This window comes from Aristolochia californica, unplaced genomic scaffold, assembly GCF_029961685.1.
Source record: "Aristolochia californica isolate CCGP_79_NKW_82.1479 unplaced genomic scaffold, dmAriCali1.0.hap1 SCAF_3, whole genome shotgun sequence".
Lineage (NCBI taxonomy): Eukaryota > Viridiplantae > Streptophyta > Magnoliopsida > Piperales > Aristolochiaceae > Aristolochia > Aristolochia californica.
In genome coordinates this window covers 5,938,003-5,955,067 of record NW_027181992.1, presented here as the reverse complement: position 1 = coordinate 5,955,067, position 17,065 = coordinate 5,938,003, and the positions used below count along the sequence as shown (strand labels likewise).

At 38.3% G+C, this 17,065-nt stretch overlaps 3 protein-coding genes across 5 annotated transcripts; 1 reads left to right on the top strand and 2 right to left on the bottom strand.

The window, feature by feature from the left end:
* Positions 1 to 159: 159 nt before the first annotated feature.
* LOC137958765 (3-phosphoinositide-dependent protein kinase 1-like) lies at positions 160 to 6,964 on the bottom strand. Of its 3 annotated transcripts, none has more exons than XM_068805890.1 (11): positions 6,376 to 6,964; positions 4,491 to 4,671; positions 4,327 to 4,379; positions 4,136 to 4,237; positions 3,796 to 3,901; positions 3,626 to 3,707; positions 2,281 to 2,446; positions 1,348 to 1,482; positions 1,074 to 1,237; positions 669 to 891; positions 160 to 562 (listed from the first exon to the last, which is right to left on the bottom strand). In XM_068805890.1, exons 1-11 carry the CDS (start codon positions 6,568 to 6,570, stop codon positions 479 to 481), a joined length of 1,491 nt encoding a protein of 496 aa, XP_068661991.1. In that variant the 5' UTR covers positions 6,571 to 6,964; the 3' UTR covers positions 160 to 478. The 3 variants fall into 3 exon arrangements, with proteins under 3 accessions (XP_068661991.1, XP_068661992.1, XP_068661993.1); XM_068805891.1 differs by having other exon boundaries at positions 3,626 to 3,704; XM_068805892.1 differs by lacking the exon at positions 6,376 to 6,964 and adding an exon at positions 5,299 to 5,378.
* Positions 6,965 to 7,211: 247 nt separating this feature from the next.
* On the top strand, positions 7,212 to 10,028 carry LOC137959985 (uncharacterized). The gene is made up of 2 exons (XM_068807421.1): positions 7,212 to 7,345; positions 9,576 to 10,028. The coding sequence occupies exons 1-2, from the start codon at positions 7,282 to 7,284 to the stop codon at positions 9,797 to 9,799; spliced, it is 288 nt and encodes a 95-aa protein (XP_068663522.1). The 5' UTR covers positions 7,212 to 7,281; the 3' UTR covers positions 9,800 to 10,028.
* A 2,280-nt stretch (positions 10,029 to 12,308) lies between these two features.
* Positions 12,309 to 16,273, bottom strand: LOC137959976 (alpha-(1,4)-fucosyltransferase). The gene is made up of 3 exons (XM_068807414.1): positions 15,632 to 16,273; positions 13,500 to 13,673; positions 12,309 to 13,003 (listed from the first exon to the last, which is right to left on the bottom strand). Exons 1-3 carry the CDS (start codon positions 16,106 to 16,108, stop codon positions 12,434 to 12,436), a joined length of 1,221 nt encoding a protein of 406 aa, XP_068663515.1. The 5' UTR covers positions 16,109 to 16,273; the 3' UTR covers positions 12,309 to 12,433.
* Between the last annotated feature and the right edge of the window lie 792 nt (positions 16,274 to 17,065).

Sequence of the window (17,065 nt, the reverse complement as noted above, 5' to 3'; positions counted from 1 at the left end):
GAAAGAATTTTGCCAGTTTTCATCTTTTGCAGTGGGGTAGATGAATCTCTGCTGTAAGCTTTGTGATACTCACTATGTTGCAACATCCTAAATTTGGATTTTCAAGCTGAAATCACAGGCACAATTTTTTTCATTAACTCAAAAAGAACAAAAAATTAGTAAAAAAGTGAAATTTTTCTATTACAAGCGTGGCTGATACAAAGAAAAAAATTTCCATTCCGGGTGGCACAATAAGTAAAAGAAACGAAACCAAAAGAAATGGAAAAAAAAATTGCCTTCTCATTAACCCCGAACAAATGCAACGCAGAGATTCAATGTCCAGTCCCACTATTACGCAGCTCCAAAGAATGAGTACTGGATCTTTTATCAGCACCATCAATCTCCCTCGCAACGAATTTAATCCTTCAAAGGATCATTTCATCAGCCCAACAGCAACCTCCCAGAAAATGAAACAAGCTGGTAATAAAGCCAACTGGAATCATCGATTTTGAAGACCCTCGATGGCCTTTTTCCATTGCCATGCTCTCTGTTTGGCATCATCAAATGTAATGACCTTCTTAGGCTGAAACAACAAAAAACTTGCGTTAGGAAATCCAGTGATTGAATATCAGAACAAAACGTGGAAAAAATGAAGCATATAAACTGTGCATAGGTTAACTCTTAAGTACCGTTACAATCTTGAACAATGAGGAGCTCGTTACTTGAATGCTGAGGTCGTTGGGATTATCAGACCAGATTATGTTTCCTTTAAGAATCAATTTTGAAGGGTCCACATATATCAACTTGGGTTTGTCAGTGAGGATGAGTTGCACTTTCTTGTTTGTTAGCTTTTGTATCTTCTTCACCATAGAAATCATCACTACAGCCTCCCCGGGTTCTAGAAATTCTTGCCTACGAAGTGCAAGAGAGCTCGTCAGTGTACTAGATAAAATCTGGAAGGCCATTTAAACTACTACCTCAAAATCCCAAAAGTAATAATGACCCAGTATCCATTATGTACGTTCAAGATGTTCTGTAACATTCCACTGGCTTTCTAAAATGAAACCAATGCAATGGCAGAATTCTGAACATACCACCTAGAATCAAATGAATCGATTGAAGCAATCCTGGATAGCGAAGATGATTCAGATGATGTTGTCCCCCCACTACTAACATCAGCCCCAGGAATGTTCTGGGACCCATCGCCAGTATGTGCAAGGCTCCATGGAACATCTTGGTCATCATCACCCTCAGTAGCCTGAAATGAAAAAAAATCAATATCAGTTTCATGCAGAAAATAAAAACGCATGATAAAGGTTATTGACAGTAGAAACTAATACAAAGTAAAAGCAAAGAAGAAAATCATACATTTGGATTCATAGCGAGTTTCGGTGCCAGTTGTTCCCTTAAATTTTCCCAATCAATTCCTTTAAAAAAAGGATGCATCTTAAGAGCAGCATAACCATCAGGCCCAGTCCCTAACCTTTTGCCTGGCTCTGTGTCCTGCATATGTTGAAGTAAAAAAATGAATAAGACATGTTCAGTTATATCATGAAAGATTCTGTCCACTGCATTCTTAAAGTGAATTCAATCTTTTAGAACATGTGGCAGATTCCAAAGGGGCCGTTCAAAAGAAGTTGCCGCAGTTCAGACATTCTGGCAAATATTTCTCTCTTTCAGAAAGCACTCAGCAAGTAAACTTCATAAAGCATGGGCCCTAGTCCATGCTGTCCATCATTAATCACAGCCATCACTGGCAATCATGTTTCTACAAAAAAAGACCTAGAAACAGCAAGACAATATAGACCTAAAAATTAAATCAAAAGCCATAAAAACAAACATGTACACTCATCTTGGAACGGATCACCAGTATTTGCATTGAAACATACAAAAGAGTTGTCTTTAAATCCTCGACTGTTGAGAACTTTATACAGGTACTAAAGTTGAACTCTCAGTAGGACGGACTAGATTAAAACCTTTTTCTTAATTAAAAAATATGCAGAAAAGAAAAGATAATAGCTGCTAACTTTTTATCAAAAAAAACTTGACCATTCCCAGCCAACAGCAAAAAAATGAACTTTCAGTGTTTTCAGTTTAACCCATGCCTTTTCGAATATATAGGAAAAAAAAGGAGACACCAGAAATGTTGCTTCATCAGAAGCGTTAAAGGAAATAACACAAAAGATAATATCTGGCCAGCAAAATAGAAGGAGAAAAAGCAAAGGAAACATTAAAACATGGCTTTGTAGAAAAGAAATAATGGTGAAAAGGATATCATGAATTGCAGGTGACAGCTCTTACTAGTAATTTATCAATAAGATCTGTTGCTTCATCAGAAAAGTAGTCTGGGAATTTAAGGTCCCTAGCTATAATCCTCTGAAAAATCAACCATTCACTTGCATCTTTAAAGGGAGAAGTTCCAGATAGCATTTGATATAAGGTGCAGCCAAGTGCCCAAAGGTCATTTCTGTCTCAAAAACCATAAAACTGCATGAGATACATACAAATATGATAGAACTTTATTACTCACAAGTCAAGAAAGTAAAGTATAATGAACTAATGGACCATTTTTAAGTAGGGTTAGGTTCATCTGAAAATGACTACCAAGAGTTAGAAGGGACTTTCTTTTCCAACTAATAATTCAAGATCTTCCAAATTTGTTTTCAAAACACACACACAGAATGTTAAACTATTTCTGCACAACAACCTTTATCACACCCAAAAAACCAACTTGAGACAAGGAATGCATCAATGGATACTAGAACGGTAAGATTTATATCCAAAAACACTTCACTCACATCTACGCCTATCAGAAAACTTGATTCAAGACGTGGAGAACCTTAACATGGGCCAAAGTGAATAAGACAAGGACCACATTACAAAAGTGGACAATGGGCTTGGTTTTTGTTCCAATACAATGCTCCAGGTTGGCTCATCCCAAAATGAATAACTAATGTTAGAGGTTTTTTCCCTAACTGATAACCTCAAGATTTCCTAATCAAAATCGATATGGATGTTTCCCCTCAAAAACACCTCTGACACCCAGCAAACAAACCCGAGACATTGACCACATGTATAAGGCACAGACTGATGGAAATTTTATGCACCAACACACTAGAAGGGAATAATGAGGTGGTGTTTAGGTTGGCCAAATAATCCATTTAGTTGGAGAAGAATCATAGATGGCAAGGCCTACCTAAATTTGCATTAAAAAGATGCTCCAATGGACCTATTACCAATCAGGCCCGTTTCTATGTTGGTGATGACCCAAAGACCATCACTTACACATATTTAGTTCCCTGTGAATGATAAAGATATACGGCTTGTGTTAAGACAAGGGCAAGGTATGTAATTAGATCACTAACTATCTCATATATCAGTTTTGAAGCCTAAAATGATGGTCTTTCGTCTGCCATGACTGATAAAGTATCCATGATTATAGTGTCACTTGGATGGACATGTATCATTGCCTTATCCACACAATACTATGCAATTATGAATGAAAAAATAATCATCATAACTCCAATAATAGATATAATGGTTATTAGCACAACAGTTAGTGGTGAGGAGAGCATTTCACTCATACATTCTTTCATTATATGGCCAAATAATTGTCTATGGATGAGAGACTTTTGAGATTTCTTACCCAAATGTAGCAGGAGAAGAATTGAGTACTTCTGGAGGGACATATGCCGCAGCTCCCACAAAGGTGCAGGCCTTTTCATCTGCTATAGTTCGTCAAAAGCAAGTAAATAACCAAATATCCAATCAACCTAGAAAAAAGACAACTCAGACAAGATTTTAGTTTTCACTTACTGGAAGACGTTGGTAGTAATTTAATTTGGCTATCCTTCATTGGCTTTACACTACCAAAATCAGCAATTTTAATATGCCCATCTGAAGTAAGTAGCAAATTCTCTGGCTGGCATTGGAAAAGTATCAGCATGCAAAATAACTTAGTAATTTCATCTTTCATTATGCATATAATCAAATATTAAAGTCAAAATTAGACCTCGGAGAAAACTACCCCAATCTCAAACTATATGATATTACAGCTAAGAAAACAAAACATAATTGGACATTATAGGAGACATATATGAAAAAAAAGATACTCTGCAGACGCCAGATGAAATAAATCATAAAATGCCACAATTACCTTAATATCTCGATGAACTAACCCTACACCATGTATATATTCTAGTGCATCAATGACTTCAGCTGCATAGAATCTTGCATCAGCCTCTGAAAGACTCCCTTTCTGCAGTCAAAGAAATAAAAATAAATGATGATCATGATGGATGCCACCTGGAGAAAGGAAATGTAAGTGCATTTGCATGCAAATATTACCCTGGTTATTTGACCAAAAAGCTCTCCACCTTCACAAGATTCCAGGGCCATATCTTCATGAAATAGTCAGCAAGACAAGCAAGCCAATCAATTCATCTGAGAAAATAGTCAGCAATCATTAAAGAATTACATCATTGATTCTTCCCAAAATTAGAAATACTGACAAAGGGAATAGTTGTCTTGAAATGTGAAAAGCAGTCGAACAATGCCAGGGTGATCCAATTGGTCTAGCACAATTCGCTCCAACTTAACATATGATGTCTTTTTCTCTTTGGTGATAAACTTTTTATCCATGATCTTCAAGGCATACACCTTCCCTGTATCCTTTTTCTTTGCCCTCACAACCTGAAAACAATAGTACATTTGATCAGATTAAACAAGGGAGAAAAGGAAAACCAAGAACTTGAATGACATCAATTTTATTGTTTTACAACCTTTTTAATTTAGATTGCCAAATCAAGTAAGGCTTTTTCAATTTAATCAACATTCATGATGAAAATGAAAATAAAAATTCTTTGAATCTTTTATGTTCTTGAAAGAGATGCTTTTAGGAACTTAAAACATTCCACTACTTTTGAAGCTGGTCATCTTTCCTTGAAGTTCCCCATGAAGAACTATGTATCAGCCTATGCACTAGAAACATGGAAAAATAATAATTTTCCTTTTGAATGTTAAACCCATATACCTTGGTTAAGTTGAAACCAAGACCGCACACAAGAGAACCCCCCTCCAATCAACAATGCAATAATTTTTTTATCCCGTAGGTTTTTTTGCATGGTAGAAAATAAAGTTTGCAGTTAATGCATGTCAATTTTCTTATATGACCAATCAAACTATTCACAGGTAAAGCTCAAGAGATAAACCGATAATAGGATGTTGGACTGCAAATGGCAATAACAAAGCTTGGTTGGACCAAGGTTCCTCAGCAAGAGAAGTATAATTTACAGCTTCCAGAAATCAAGTAAAGTATACCTATGATTTTGTCAGTTATGGACCAAATTCTCCAAGATCACAGGAAAAATTCTATCGTCCATTCAATGGCATAAAAGGAGGTGAAACCCTCCAGTTTCTTGACTTCTGACAGATAGTTGGGACATTCATCCTGAACACTAAAAATTTGGACACAAAGGGAAAGTTAGAGGTTAATCCCTCTCCTGACTCCACCCTAATTACCGCAGATAAATAAAAGAAAACGCATTTTCATTGTCAACAAGCTTTACAGAAGAATTAAGAGTGAAAAATTTAGTCAGAGAAGATAGTGAGTCCTCTTTAAAACGTGGGAGAACTGTTTAAATGCTTCTTGGACATTGCTTCAATTAGGAAAGTAGACCCGTAAACTTTCTTCTTTTGGTTATTTGTCATCTGGCTATTGCACCGTATCAGGTGGTCTTTTGAGTGCCTCTAGGCTATCAGTCAGAGCACAGCAATCCACTAGTGTACACTATAACCACATTACAGCATTAGAATAAACATGATGAGATGAAGTAACAGCTCTCCAAACAGACCTTATAGCTAAACTCTAATTACTACATCCTTACACCTACTCCACTAGCACAAAAGGAGAGTACCTTATTGTACTCCAAATTTGAAAATCAGCAAAGCCCAAAATTGTTAATCTTCCATCATATTAGTTATTTTCAGGTTTATATATATATGAGTTCATTTACTAAAATAAATGAACTTCAATCAGCTACTTACTAAACGCAGTCCAGGTTTCACTTAAGATGAAATACAGGCGAGATTCATCCAGCAGCAAGAACGTCATAGTAATCCGTGCAATGTTTCTATAGATTGGCATTTTTATGCACCATCCTACATGCATTTTATAATCAAATGCGACAAAATTTCGTCCCGCATAGCTCCTGATACAAAAAGACTTGACAAAAAACAATCCCAAATGCCATCAACAGTCTCTGGTTTCTCCGCTTTTTCCCATAGCAGAAAAAGGTATTGGCATTGTGCATCTCCAGTGAAGCTCCAAAGATAAAACACGTCACACTCATAAACCCCCTTAACTAAGAGAAAAAAGAGATAGAAGAAGAGAATTACCTTGGAATAGGATCCCACGCCGTAGATCTTCCCCAACTCAAAGTCCTGAATGGTGAACTGCTCCTGCGGAGCTCGAAACGTAAAAGTCCTAGATCGCTCAACGCCACCGCCACTAACTCCACTGGCAGTTTGATTCGGCAAACGCATCTTCGACTCGAAATCTTTCTCCATTTCGACGCCACCAATCAACATCATCTCTCTCCTCAACCTTCCGACGCCACCATTCTCTCTCTTTCTCTCTCTCTCTCCTTTTCCCCTGGATGACACGTCACGGCCTCCAACGAAGGGTTAGTGGTCAACGAAGACAAAAGAATAATCAGATTCCCCCTTGGGACGTCTGGTAAAGCGCGAAAAAGAGACGGGTTTATCTGCCATTCTTCGACAACCTTTTGCACTGAACGAGAAAGAAGGCCAAATGAAGAACCAATGTAGACGATGATGATTATAATGAATAAATGATCTCTTTCTTTTTTCTCCCAGCGACTTTGTTGCCTTTCTCTTTTACGAGAAGAAGGAGACCGGGGAGGCCGTTGCAGAGCAAATGGAGAAGGAACGATCGATTGATGGTGCAGCAGTTTTTGTGCAAAATATTAACACTCTCCCGTAAAAGCAGTTGCTTTCATGCGAACGAATGGGAAGGGCGTCGGACGAAAGCAAGATGATGGTCTCCATGCCTGTGGGACCGCCTCGTCAAGGACGCCTAAGATGATGATCTCACCGTGGGGCCGCGGGGGTCGGGACAACTGAGAAGTAACGGTTCGTTGGTCAGGTGGTCCACTTAGGACTACAAATACGGGTGGTACGCGCACCAAGCAAAGTCGCATTTAACCGGCTCTTAGGGCATCGGCAATTCGATCGTCTCTTGAGAAAGATAGAAGGGGTGACGAGAGGAAGAAAGCACAAGCCATGGCTGCGTTGAGGTCGAGCTTCAAGTTGCTGAAATTCTCTGAAACGGCTATTACGAAATCAGGCAAGTCTTTTCTTCCTGTTTTTTATGTGTAGGGAATTTAAATCCGATAACTCTTAAATGCCCTCTTCTTGCCCATCGTTCAGATTTTAGCTTGTGATGACCGGATTTCTTAGATCCCAATCAAGAATTGGTCTCGCATTTGTATTCTGTCGTGAAATGAAAAGCTAAATTCTAATTGTATTATGGAGTAGGGATATGTATCGTTTCAGAGTGAGTACGTTGATTATCAATGATGGGAATGAAATATAATTGCGGTGGTGCGTGGTTTTGGGAAATATGTGATTTTGGTGTTGGGGAGGTATTTGCTTAGACGTTGTCTGAAATTCTTGCAAATGTACTCCGCCATCATCCTGTTATTTGGAGTCGTTTTAAGGCAGAGGGACTTCTTTTAGTCATTTCTTTTAATGACTAACTTTAAATTTTGAGATGTCGAATAGGCTTAAATTGATCACTGTTTTGATCTAATTCAAATATCTGTTTCATTCTTAATAAAGGGAGCGTTGGTGCAGATTCTTGTCAATTTGACTCTGTATGTTTTTTTTTTTTTTTTATTCTTAACAATTCAAATTCTGCTGGTAGATGGATCTGTAATTGCTGTTACGCACTCCCCTTTGAGTTCCATCAGCATGTCACATATTCTTGTGGTTATGTATATGTGGAATTTTCTGATTCCCTAACTGGTGCCCCATGATATCGTAGATAGTTGGGGTGTCTCTGGATGGAACTTTCTGTTAGGAGTCTCTTCCACTTCATAAGTTTTATCCCTGTCTTAACTACATATATATTCCCGCCTTTATGGACAGCGGAACCAAAACAAGATATTTCTGTTGAGGAAGTCATGCTGAGAATGACATGTACCTATTGTGTAATCGAGATCACTTAACAGTCAAAATTTGCAACCTTTGGCCATATTGCCTATTATATATATATGGTTGTAATGAGCTTCTGACCCTGAGATTTGGAAAAAGAGAACTTTGTCAACTGAAAGGACAAAAAAACGTTCATACCCTTTTAGCAGTATTAATGTAAATTTCAAGTCTTCATTGTCATTTGGGTGCTGAACTAGTGAACTACTGTTTGTGTTGAATGGTGATTAAGAAGTTGTTAGAAAATGATAAGTACAGGGAGGAAACCAATTGAAATAATATGCAATAAGTAGAGTGCTAATGCATGATCAACCAATAGAATCTAAATTTGGGCAACACTACAACTACAAGTTCAGAAAAAAGAAAAAAAAACTTCATTGAATGTTGTCCCTTAGCAATGATGGTCCTATTTCAGTGGTTATTGTTCTTGTTTAGAACATCCTCTCACTTCTACAACCCTGTTACCCTCTTAACAATACTGAGAATGTGCTTAATGAGAAAAGTTAATATAAATCACAGGTAACTGTACACTTTGTTTTGGATGGTGTCTGCTCTCTGCATCAAATGCGTGCTCCATACTTTTATCTAGTGGATGTAGATTTAATGTAGACTCTATTTTTTCTGCATAATTAGGTTGCCCAGTCACTTGATACAATCGATGCATGTCTAAATAATGTGTCATCCATGAGTGTTCAATATATATATGTGAATTTGATATGGCTTGTGCTCTGTATCTGTTTATGTGAAGTCTTAATGAAATGCTCCTTTGGTTTCCATTCACTAAAAACTATAAACATTGTCATTGGTGTTCTTGGCTCATTGAACTCCAAGAAATGAAACATTCATATGACTGTGTCTACCGATAGTCCTTCATTTACAGTGTGAAGGAATAATATGTATCAATAGGCCAATTGCTTTGAAAAAAATAGCTGGTCGTGTGATTTCCTTTGATAGTAAACATCAACACTGCAGTTTCTTTGAGACCCAGATAAAAAGATTACACCAACTGTGTGACTAGGATCTGGTCATGTCTGAGCAGTTACAAGTCTTAGATAAGAAGCTCTTTATGTAGATGGCATTGCTGAGGTCCTCTTGAAAGAAGCTTCAATTTAAATGGCCATCGAGCCACTCTCCTGCCTTAGATGAGCCATGTTGTTAGGCATTGTCCTTTGGAGGTTTCTATATAGCCAATTTACCATTTGCCTGTCACTTCCTGTGGCCTACCAATTACTATGATGAGTTCTTAGGGACTTTGCGCCGTGTGGTACTGTCTTTCATATTCGCACCTCTGTAGCAATTTTCATGGTTCAGTAGCTTGTTTATTTGCATTATTCATTGAAGTCTCGAGATCTCCTTTGTAACAGTGTCAAGAGGTTTTCACTCGACTGGGGTGAAGAGAATGGGTGGAGGACACGGCCATGGGCATGATGAGCCTTATTACCTTCATGCGAAGCACATGTACAATTTGGACCGGATGAAGTACCAGGCCCTGAAGATGTCTCTTGGAGTCTTCACTGCTTTCAGCATCGGTGTTGGTGTCCCTGTCTATGCCGTCATATTCCAGCAAAAGAAGACGGCCTCTTCTTGATTCGTCTTTGGACAATAAAATTAGCTACTTTTTTGTAATTGTTTCTCCCATCGGCTCTCTGGATCTTGTAAGCAAAGAATTAAAAGTTATGTGGTTTGACTTGATTAGGGAGGTGGGAACTGAGTGTTATCTTCCTTGCTTTTTGGAGTGGAAACTCTTCCTAATAGTGGGATTTTAATAAAATCAAGCCTTGTGGCAATGTCAGAAGGAATTATTAGTTTGTGAATTACATCATTAGGACTGTTATGGAGCATTTGGTGACCTCTTCAACTACTGGATATACACGTTTAGGACCAAAGCTGAATAAAGCTTTTCACTCTTTACACAAAGCTCTGGTTGAAACACAAGTCAGACAACCGTTTGCCAGCATCCAGAAGGCTTCAAAACTAGAACAAAAAAAGTTCAAAAAAGGAACATCTCAGAATTATTAAAGGAGAGAGAAAGAAAATGAAGATTACCCAATCAATAGAAGAATTGAACTCTGAAAAATCCTGCAAAAGATGGAAGTTCTGACAAAATGAGATCTGCGGACCGGACTAAACCGTTTTTGGAATCAAAGCCTCCGTTATTCTGATTCCTCCGATTCAGAGCTGGATGCTGAAATTGTTTGCTAGTTCAAGCAGAGAATAGTTGGCTATGATTATTCTTCTTCCGTTGACTTCATTTTCAGGAAATGAGAAGGTTATAACACCTGCCCACCGCTGGAATTGACGTTCTGAATCGATTTTTTTTTTTGGTTTTTCCATAAACAGATTTTTATTTTTTGAAATTAAAAGTTAAGAGAAAAAACAAAACCAAGACATTCGGAAACAAATTATCTCAGAATAAAAGAGGGGTCAGTTTGATCGTCATTTAAACTTTAAAAACATGAATTTTATAACCAATCAACACAATTATAGAATCATCAAACAGAATTACTGAATCATCAAACGGAATCCAGTTCAACATACACTAGTCTGCTAGATTCTCTTCCATAATTGGCCACCCGCATTTGGTGGCAAAATGCTTGCAAATATAAAATTCAATGAAGACTCTTATAATGATGAAGACGAGGTTGAAGATAATACTATCTTTCAACACGGAGAACGGAATCTGTACTTTAAATGCAAGAAAATGCTAAAATTTCTGTAAACGAATGATATCGCGATACCTGTGTCGCCGTCGATTGAAAACCGAAAAGCTGCACAGAGATGAGGAGGGTAAGAGAGGAAGTGATATTGGTTCGACTCGGCCTATAAACTATTAACCAAAACGTGTATAAACCACAAACATCAGGCTTGGGCTGAGTCGATCCAACATCATGCCCTCTCTTCTCCCACAATTTCAATGAAACTGAGAAACCCTCGGGTTGGAGACTGCAGGTGGAAGCTCCTCCAAGCAAAACCCTCTCCAGAATGCAACGAAACTGGGTTATATAACACCAAACGGATCTATAATTCGATATTCCCTCTTGGTCACCGACACGCCTGAGAATGAGAGAGTTGAAGGAGACGGACAAGGTTAGATTTATTTTTGCTATGACAAGGTAAGCACTGTAGTTGAGCTTCTGAGCGGTACGCGGGAATTTTTAAAGCAGGCGCAGCTGCTCGTACGATTCGAACTTAAAAATTGCGGGTCTGCAACTTTGAGTCTTGTCCTGATCAGCGACTTCACCTTCAATGGCGTCACCTTGTTCGTCCTGGGCAAATAGCGCGAGGTTTTCTACGTGGGTTTCTTCCTTCTTTCTAGCTCATCATTCAGCCTTCGTTCGGCTTTGGCCCTTTGTGGTTAATTTTAGCGAAAGGTGAGAACTCATCACCTTGTCCGCTCAGAGGTCGGATTAAGCTCAGAGGTGACAAAAATCGTAATTCATAAATATTAATGGGTTAAAATTATTGGGTTCGAATTCGACTCTAATTTTTAGACATAATTTACACCTCGGAGCTGATTTACCACCCGTTTTGGGTCGATCTGAGCTCAAGCCTTTGAAGAGGACGCTTCGTATGCAATGGTGGAAGCAGTACGTAGAGTAGCTTATTCTGTTCCGTTACAGACCAATTACACTCGTAGAGGCTTTCCCTCGATTTTCTGATTGGGCGGGTGGACTTTCCCTGGATTCGTAGGCTGCTGAGTCAGTCTTGGGAAGACAATTATCCACGGCTTTGGGCGATTTCCACTAATGGCCATGTCCTGCCGAGACTCGGGCTATCTAATCTAACTCGGATTTCCGTGTGATCGAATCAGTTCCGGAGTGTGAGTCAGAAACCATGCTTTAGTCGGGTCAATGTCCATTTCCGTGTTATTGGCTTTCAGATTTCTGTGAAAGTGATTAGCAATCCAGAAGAACAGACGGCTCACCAAATCCATAGACCCGAAGGAACTTTGGGTTGAATATTAATTGAAAGTAGGATGAGCAACTCATTCCAGATCAAACCATTATCAAGCGATCTTCCAATATCAATTCTCTTTAATTTTTGCTTATTCCATTTTCTTCCTTGATGATAAAAAGAAGTTCAAAAAACTAAAAATCATACCTCAAAAAATCGTTTTTTATAAATAGAAAAACAGAGAAGTAACATTGAAATGTCAATTCCTACTCTTTCCTTTCGTGGCCTTGATTAGATACAACATGGAAAACTACAGTCAATGGTGACTTCACAATGTTCTTGCATTCTTCCCACCTTTCATACTAACAAGCTCACACACCCTGCATGGCAAAGTGTCAAGACTCAGGGCTCGCGCTTTACCATAGTTGCCCAAAACTCCACACCTCCGCCATGCGTGGTACTCTGCATAAGCAACAGGATCACTGGCCACAGCCTTCACATGTGAAGCCAATTCTTCCAAAGACTTGAATTTACTCCCATCTATAATAGAATTTGGAGGGACAAAATCCCACACGTTTGGTGCTCCGAAATAAATTGGCACAGAGCCGGCATCGAGAGCATAAAAGAGCTTCTCTGTTACGTAGCTCTCTGTCGCAGTGTTCTCTATGGCAAGAACGAATTTGTAATGTGACATGGCACAGTGGAGGTGATCCCACCAGTTTGGTGCAGAGTTTATGTCATTCGCACATTCCGGATAGAAAGCAATGGCCATATCTGGGCCACCCACATTATTTAAGCACTTGCCGAAAGAGTGGTGTGGTAACATGGAAAGGAGTTCCTTGGCTAGCTTGTTTCTGTGAGCAAGGCATCTTGATGAAGACCAGTAAATAAGAGTGTCCTGAAAAGAAAGCAGAGTAGAATGAGGACATCAATGGAACGGAATAAGAATGCAAATGAAATAAAAGGATATGTTCACAGATTGAAATGATGACAGTAGGGCAGAACACTGTCCAATAGATGCTCAAGAGGGCAGAGGAGGTCCAGGAAATTCATGAAGCTGATGTTCCTCAGTTCCGGAATTGCGTCTTTGCACAGTTGAGCATGAAGCCACTGATTTAAATTCTAGTTAAAAACCTAATGAAAGTAGGACCTTCCAATTGACAAACCCAAGCTGCCCATACATAAGTCAGATGTACAAGTTCAGCATGTCACTGAGTCTGAAAAGATGTGCCCTAGCTCAAAAATCCGATCTCATGAGCAAAAGGTCTTGGTTAACAAACATAAGAACAGCAGGCAACATGGGTTGTCGTATTCACCCTACAAGAAAGATTACACACACTAAACTAGGTTAATCCTGGTTTTGTGAATTCCAATGGGCTGATTTCCTGACTCACATTATTCTTGTAAGACGATACATGATAATTCCGGTTGTTGTGAAAGAGAGCACCAGCATAAGTTGATTGGACATCATCATCAGCGTGATAACTGATAAAAATATCCTCAAAGCCTGACTTTCTCCTTCCAGCCTCGAGATCCATGTACAGACGGAGTGGATCTCCACTTCTTCTCTGGCAAACAAAAGGGATATCTTTAAGAATGCTGTAGCACTAAAAATGAATGAAAGCAAGAAAACCTAAAAAATTTGTTCAAAATGATCTTGTAGCTATAATCAATTTGCCAAGAACAACTGACTAATAGTGTTTAACAGAATAGGTTGAGTTAAAAATTAAGATCGCCAACGAAAAATAAATGCAACTATATCAGCAATCCAAAAGAAACTAGTGGATAAACTTGCTTGCAGTCAGAAACATGAGGTTGATTTCTCTAACAAGGATAATAAAAAAATTAACATATAGAAAAATCATAAAGAATAAAGGAAAGAGAAAAGTGCTACTTCAAAAAAATTCCTCACCCCCACCCCGCACCACCCCCCGCTTGTTCCAACAGATTTAGTACATAAGCTACAAGAAAATGCTATAGCATGCCAAACATCAAAACACCATATAAGTAATAGTTTGCATTTGTTCAACTTTCTTTGCTCTGCTAAAATGAAATAAACCAAATGAGTGCCATTAATATAGAGATATGAGAGAGAATAACTTCTTTTTCTGAAATACTCAAGCACCTTTTGATCTAACGAGACATGGAAAAATAATAACTTGACTGCAGTGCCACAAGGATTTTTCAGTTTATAAGCGGCACAAATCAAGTTAAAAGATGAAGATGAATTATAACAACAGACTATCTCAATAGCCTAAAGACAAGTTGAAAATAGCTGGACAGATAGAATCATATGGAATTGTCTCCGTTTGGTAATCCAGGTCGTGCAGGATTGGGGAGCTTAAGAGGAGACCCAAAGGCTTTGTTGTGTGTCCACTTTCAAGGCCAGAAGCACTAGTAGCTTGAATGTAAGGAGGCAGTGAGGAAGCATCATCATCCAATGTGTTAGAGGTGAAATAGGGCACTACTTGATTGAAATAAATATGATTATTAGATTATATTAGAAGCTCCAGATATTTTATATAGAGAAATAAATTTGGTGCATCGGCTGACTAATGCCCTGTAGCTAGACAAAAATTGAGTTGGGGCCATTTTATTGTATCCCTTGTTGTGGCAGATAGATAACTCTCTGGTTGTAATCTTTCTTCTTTACTTTCATAGAGTTCTCCCTGCTGATGTAATAGCACAAATAAACAGCGAATTAATAGAAGGCATTGTCTGATGATTCTAGTGAAAATTAGCAAAGACATGATGATACTGAAGAACTCATGGGTCATGGTAACTCTATGGGGCTCTAGATGTGTTTAACAAGATGTAAAGAAAAAGACAATAAACAATTGAAGTTGGAGGAGTACTAATTGCCAAACAAATGGGACTCAAAACAGCACACTGCTAATATAAAGCACAATACTTTGAAATGCAGAGAGAGTATTTTAACCGCAACAACAGCTCATTGTCCTCTCTTTTGATTGCAATGCTCATGAAAGGAGCTAAATGATACATAAGTTGTGATTTTTTGCTTGCTACTGGCCATATATGACCAACACAAATAGATCACTTCCTATGTTTGTTCAAGGTGATAGAGTCATTTTATTAAGAGAGCTGTTCCTCTTTACCACTGATACATGAGCATGTCAAGATTAGTTTAGTTGCCCAAAGCCAGTGTGAAATCTTCTCCTCACAAAAATGAAGAAAAGTTTGACAACTAAATCTCTTCGAAACAGAAAAGAATGACTAATTTTTTTTAATAAATTTGAGTAATTTAACATCTAAATAAAAATATAAAGAGTTTCAGGACTTGATCCGCAAGTCATAACATACAGAACCCAATGTTCGATCTGGCTCAAGACTTCGAACCAAAGCTAGCATGATACCTAAATGCGACAAAGTGTCCCTTAAAACATGAAATTGCTTGCAACCAGAATCACGGTTTGAATTATCTCTCCTAAATCATCCATCAGACAATAGCCAATGCCCAAGAAAAAGACGGATACAGATAAAATAAAACAGTCTAATATGAAATCACCTGCAATGGAGGCCTAGAAGTCTCGTAGAATAAGGCATCAGGCTTATCAGCAAGAACATCTGACTTGGTCCAGAGGCAACTCAATCCGCATCGACAAGAATACAAATTGTCCAAATTATCAGGAATCCAGGTCCACCCTTTAACCAACACACTCACATGCGCCGTCTTCATCCTCCTGCAATCGCCTCTATCGATCTTTTGCAATGCAGAGACATCCGCAGTCCAATTTTTGTATTTTTCCTTAAAATTCAGGCAGCCCACTTTAGCATCCCATTTCTTAAACGCCAGCAACAAGTCTTTAAATGGATCATTCTGCCCAAAATCTGAAATAGGCGACAACCCAGATGAAGAACTCGCAGTTCGTATAGATGGGGAGGAAGAGGCCGGAAGCGGGAGTTCGAGAAAGTGAGAAAGCAAGAGGAGTAGAAAAGCGACACCCAGCATCGGAATCAAGTAATTGAGGGATTTCAACTGCATGGTGAGTTCAGACCAGAGCCTCCGTGACTCTATTGTGGTTCCTTCCCTCCTCTGCGGGAAGAAGAAGATGGACACATTTGCAGAGATGGAAAAACTGGGTGCTTGGAAAGGTCGTCGACGTGTTGAAGCAAAATATAGAAGGAAATCCTGTGTACTTTCCGGTTACCGGTCAGGACAGGAGTCTGTGAGCAAATAAGAACTCAGAAGCGCATATCTAGCGAGTCGACCATAGTTTGACTGACTCGCGTAAATGGCGTGTTACTGAGTGATATGACTCGGCTGAGCCACGCCTACGCATCAAAAGAAATCAAGATTGAAGAACACCGAGTCAAAAATTAATGGCGAAGGTGGTTTGAGTCCACCAACCTTGGTTTAATCAAACTTTTTCTCCTTTAGATAATTATTTTATTTAATACTACTAATTTTATTGAAAATTATTAAAATTAAAATAAATATTAATATAAATGTTATGAGATAATAAATGAATGAAGAATAAAATAATTTAGGGCTATGGTTCAAATTCCACAACTATCAATATATTTACACAAACATACCCTTATAATATAATCGATTAGAGTATGCAAATCCTATTCATATTTATTATACTTTATTAGTATTAATATGTAATTTGATATTAACTTCTTTCTCTTAAATTGATTTAATTATATTCAAACATTGTTGATAATCCGATTGGCCTTCATTATGAATCGGAATTACATATCGATTTGTATTTAATTATGGAGAATGGGATTGACACTCTATATTTAGTTTTAACCCTTGACCTAGCTAGGTCTTGAACCGATGGATCTGATTGGGTTTTGACCCTAAGCCGAATCTTTTGTATATCTAACTCGAAAGAGGGATTGGGTTTAGTTAAACCAAATTTAAATCAATCAATTAAGTCCAAGTTTACAATATCGATATGGGGGTTAGTCAATTTAACGCAGGAGATGAACA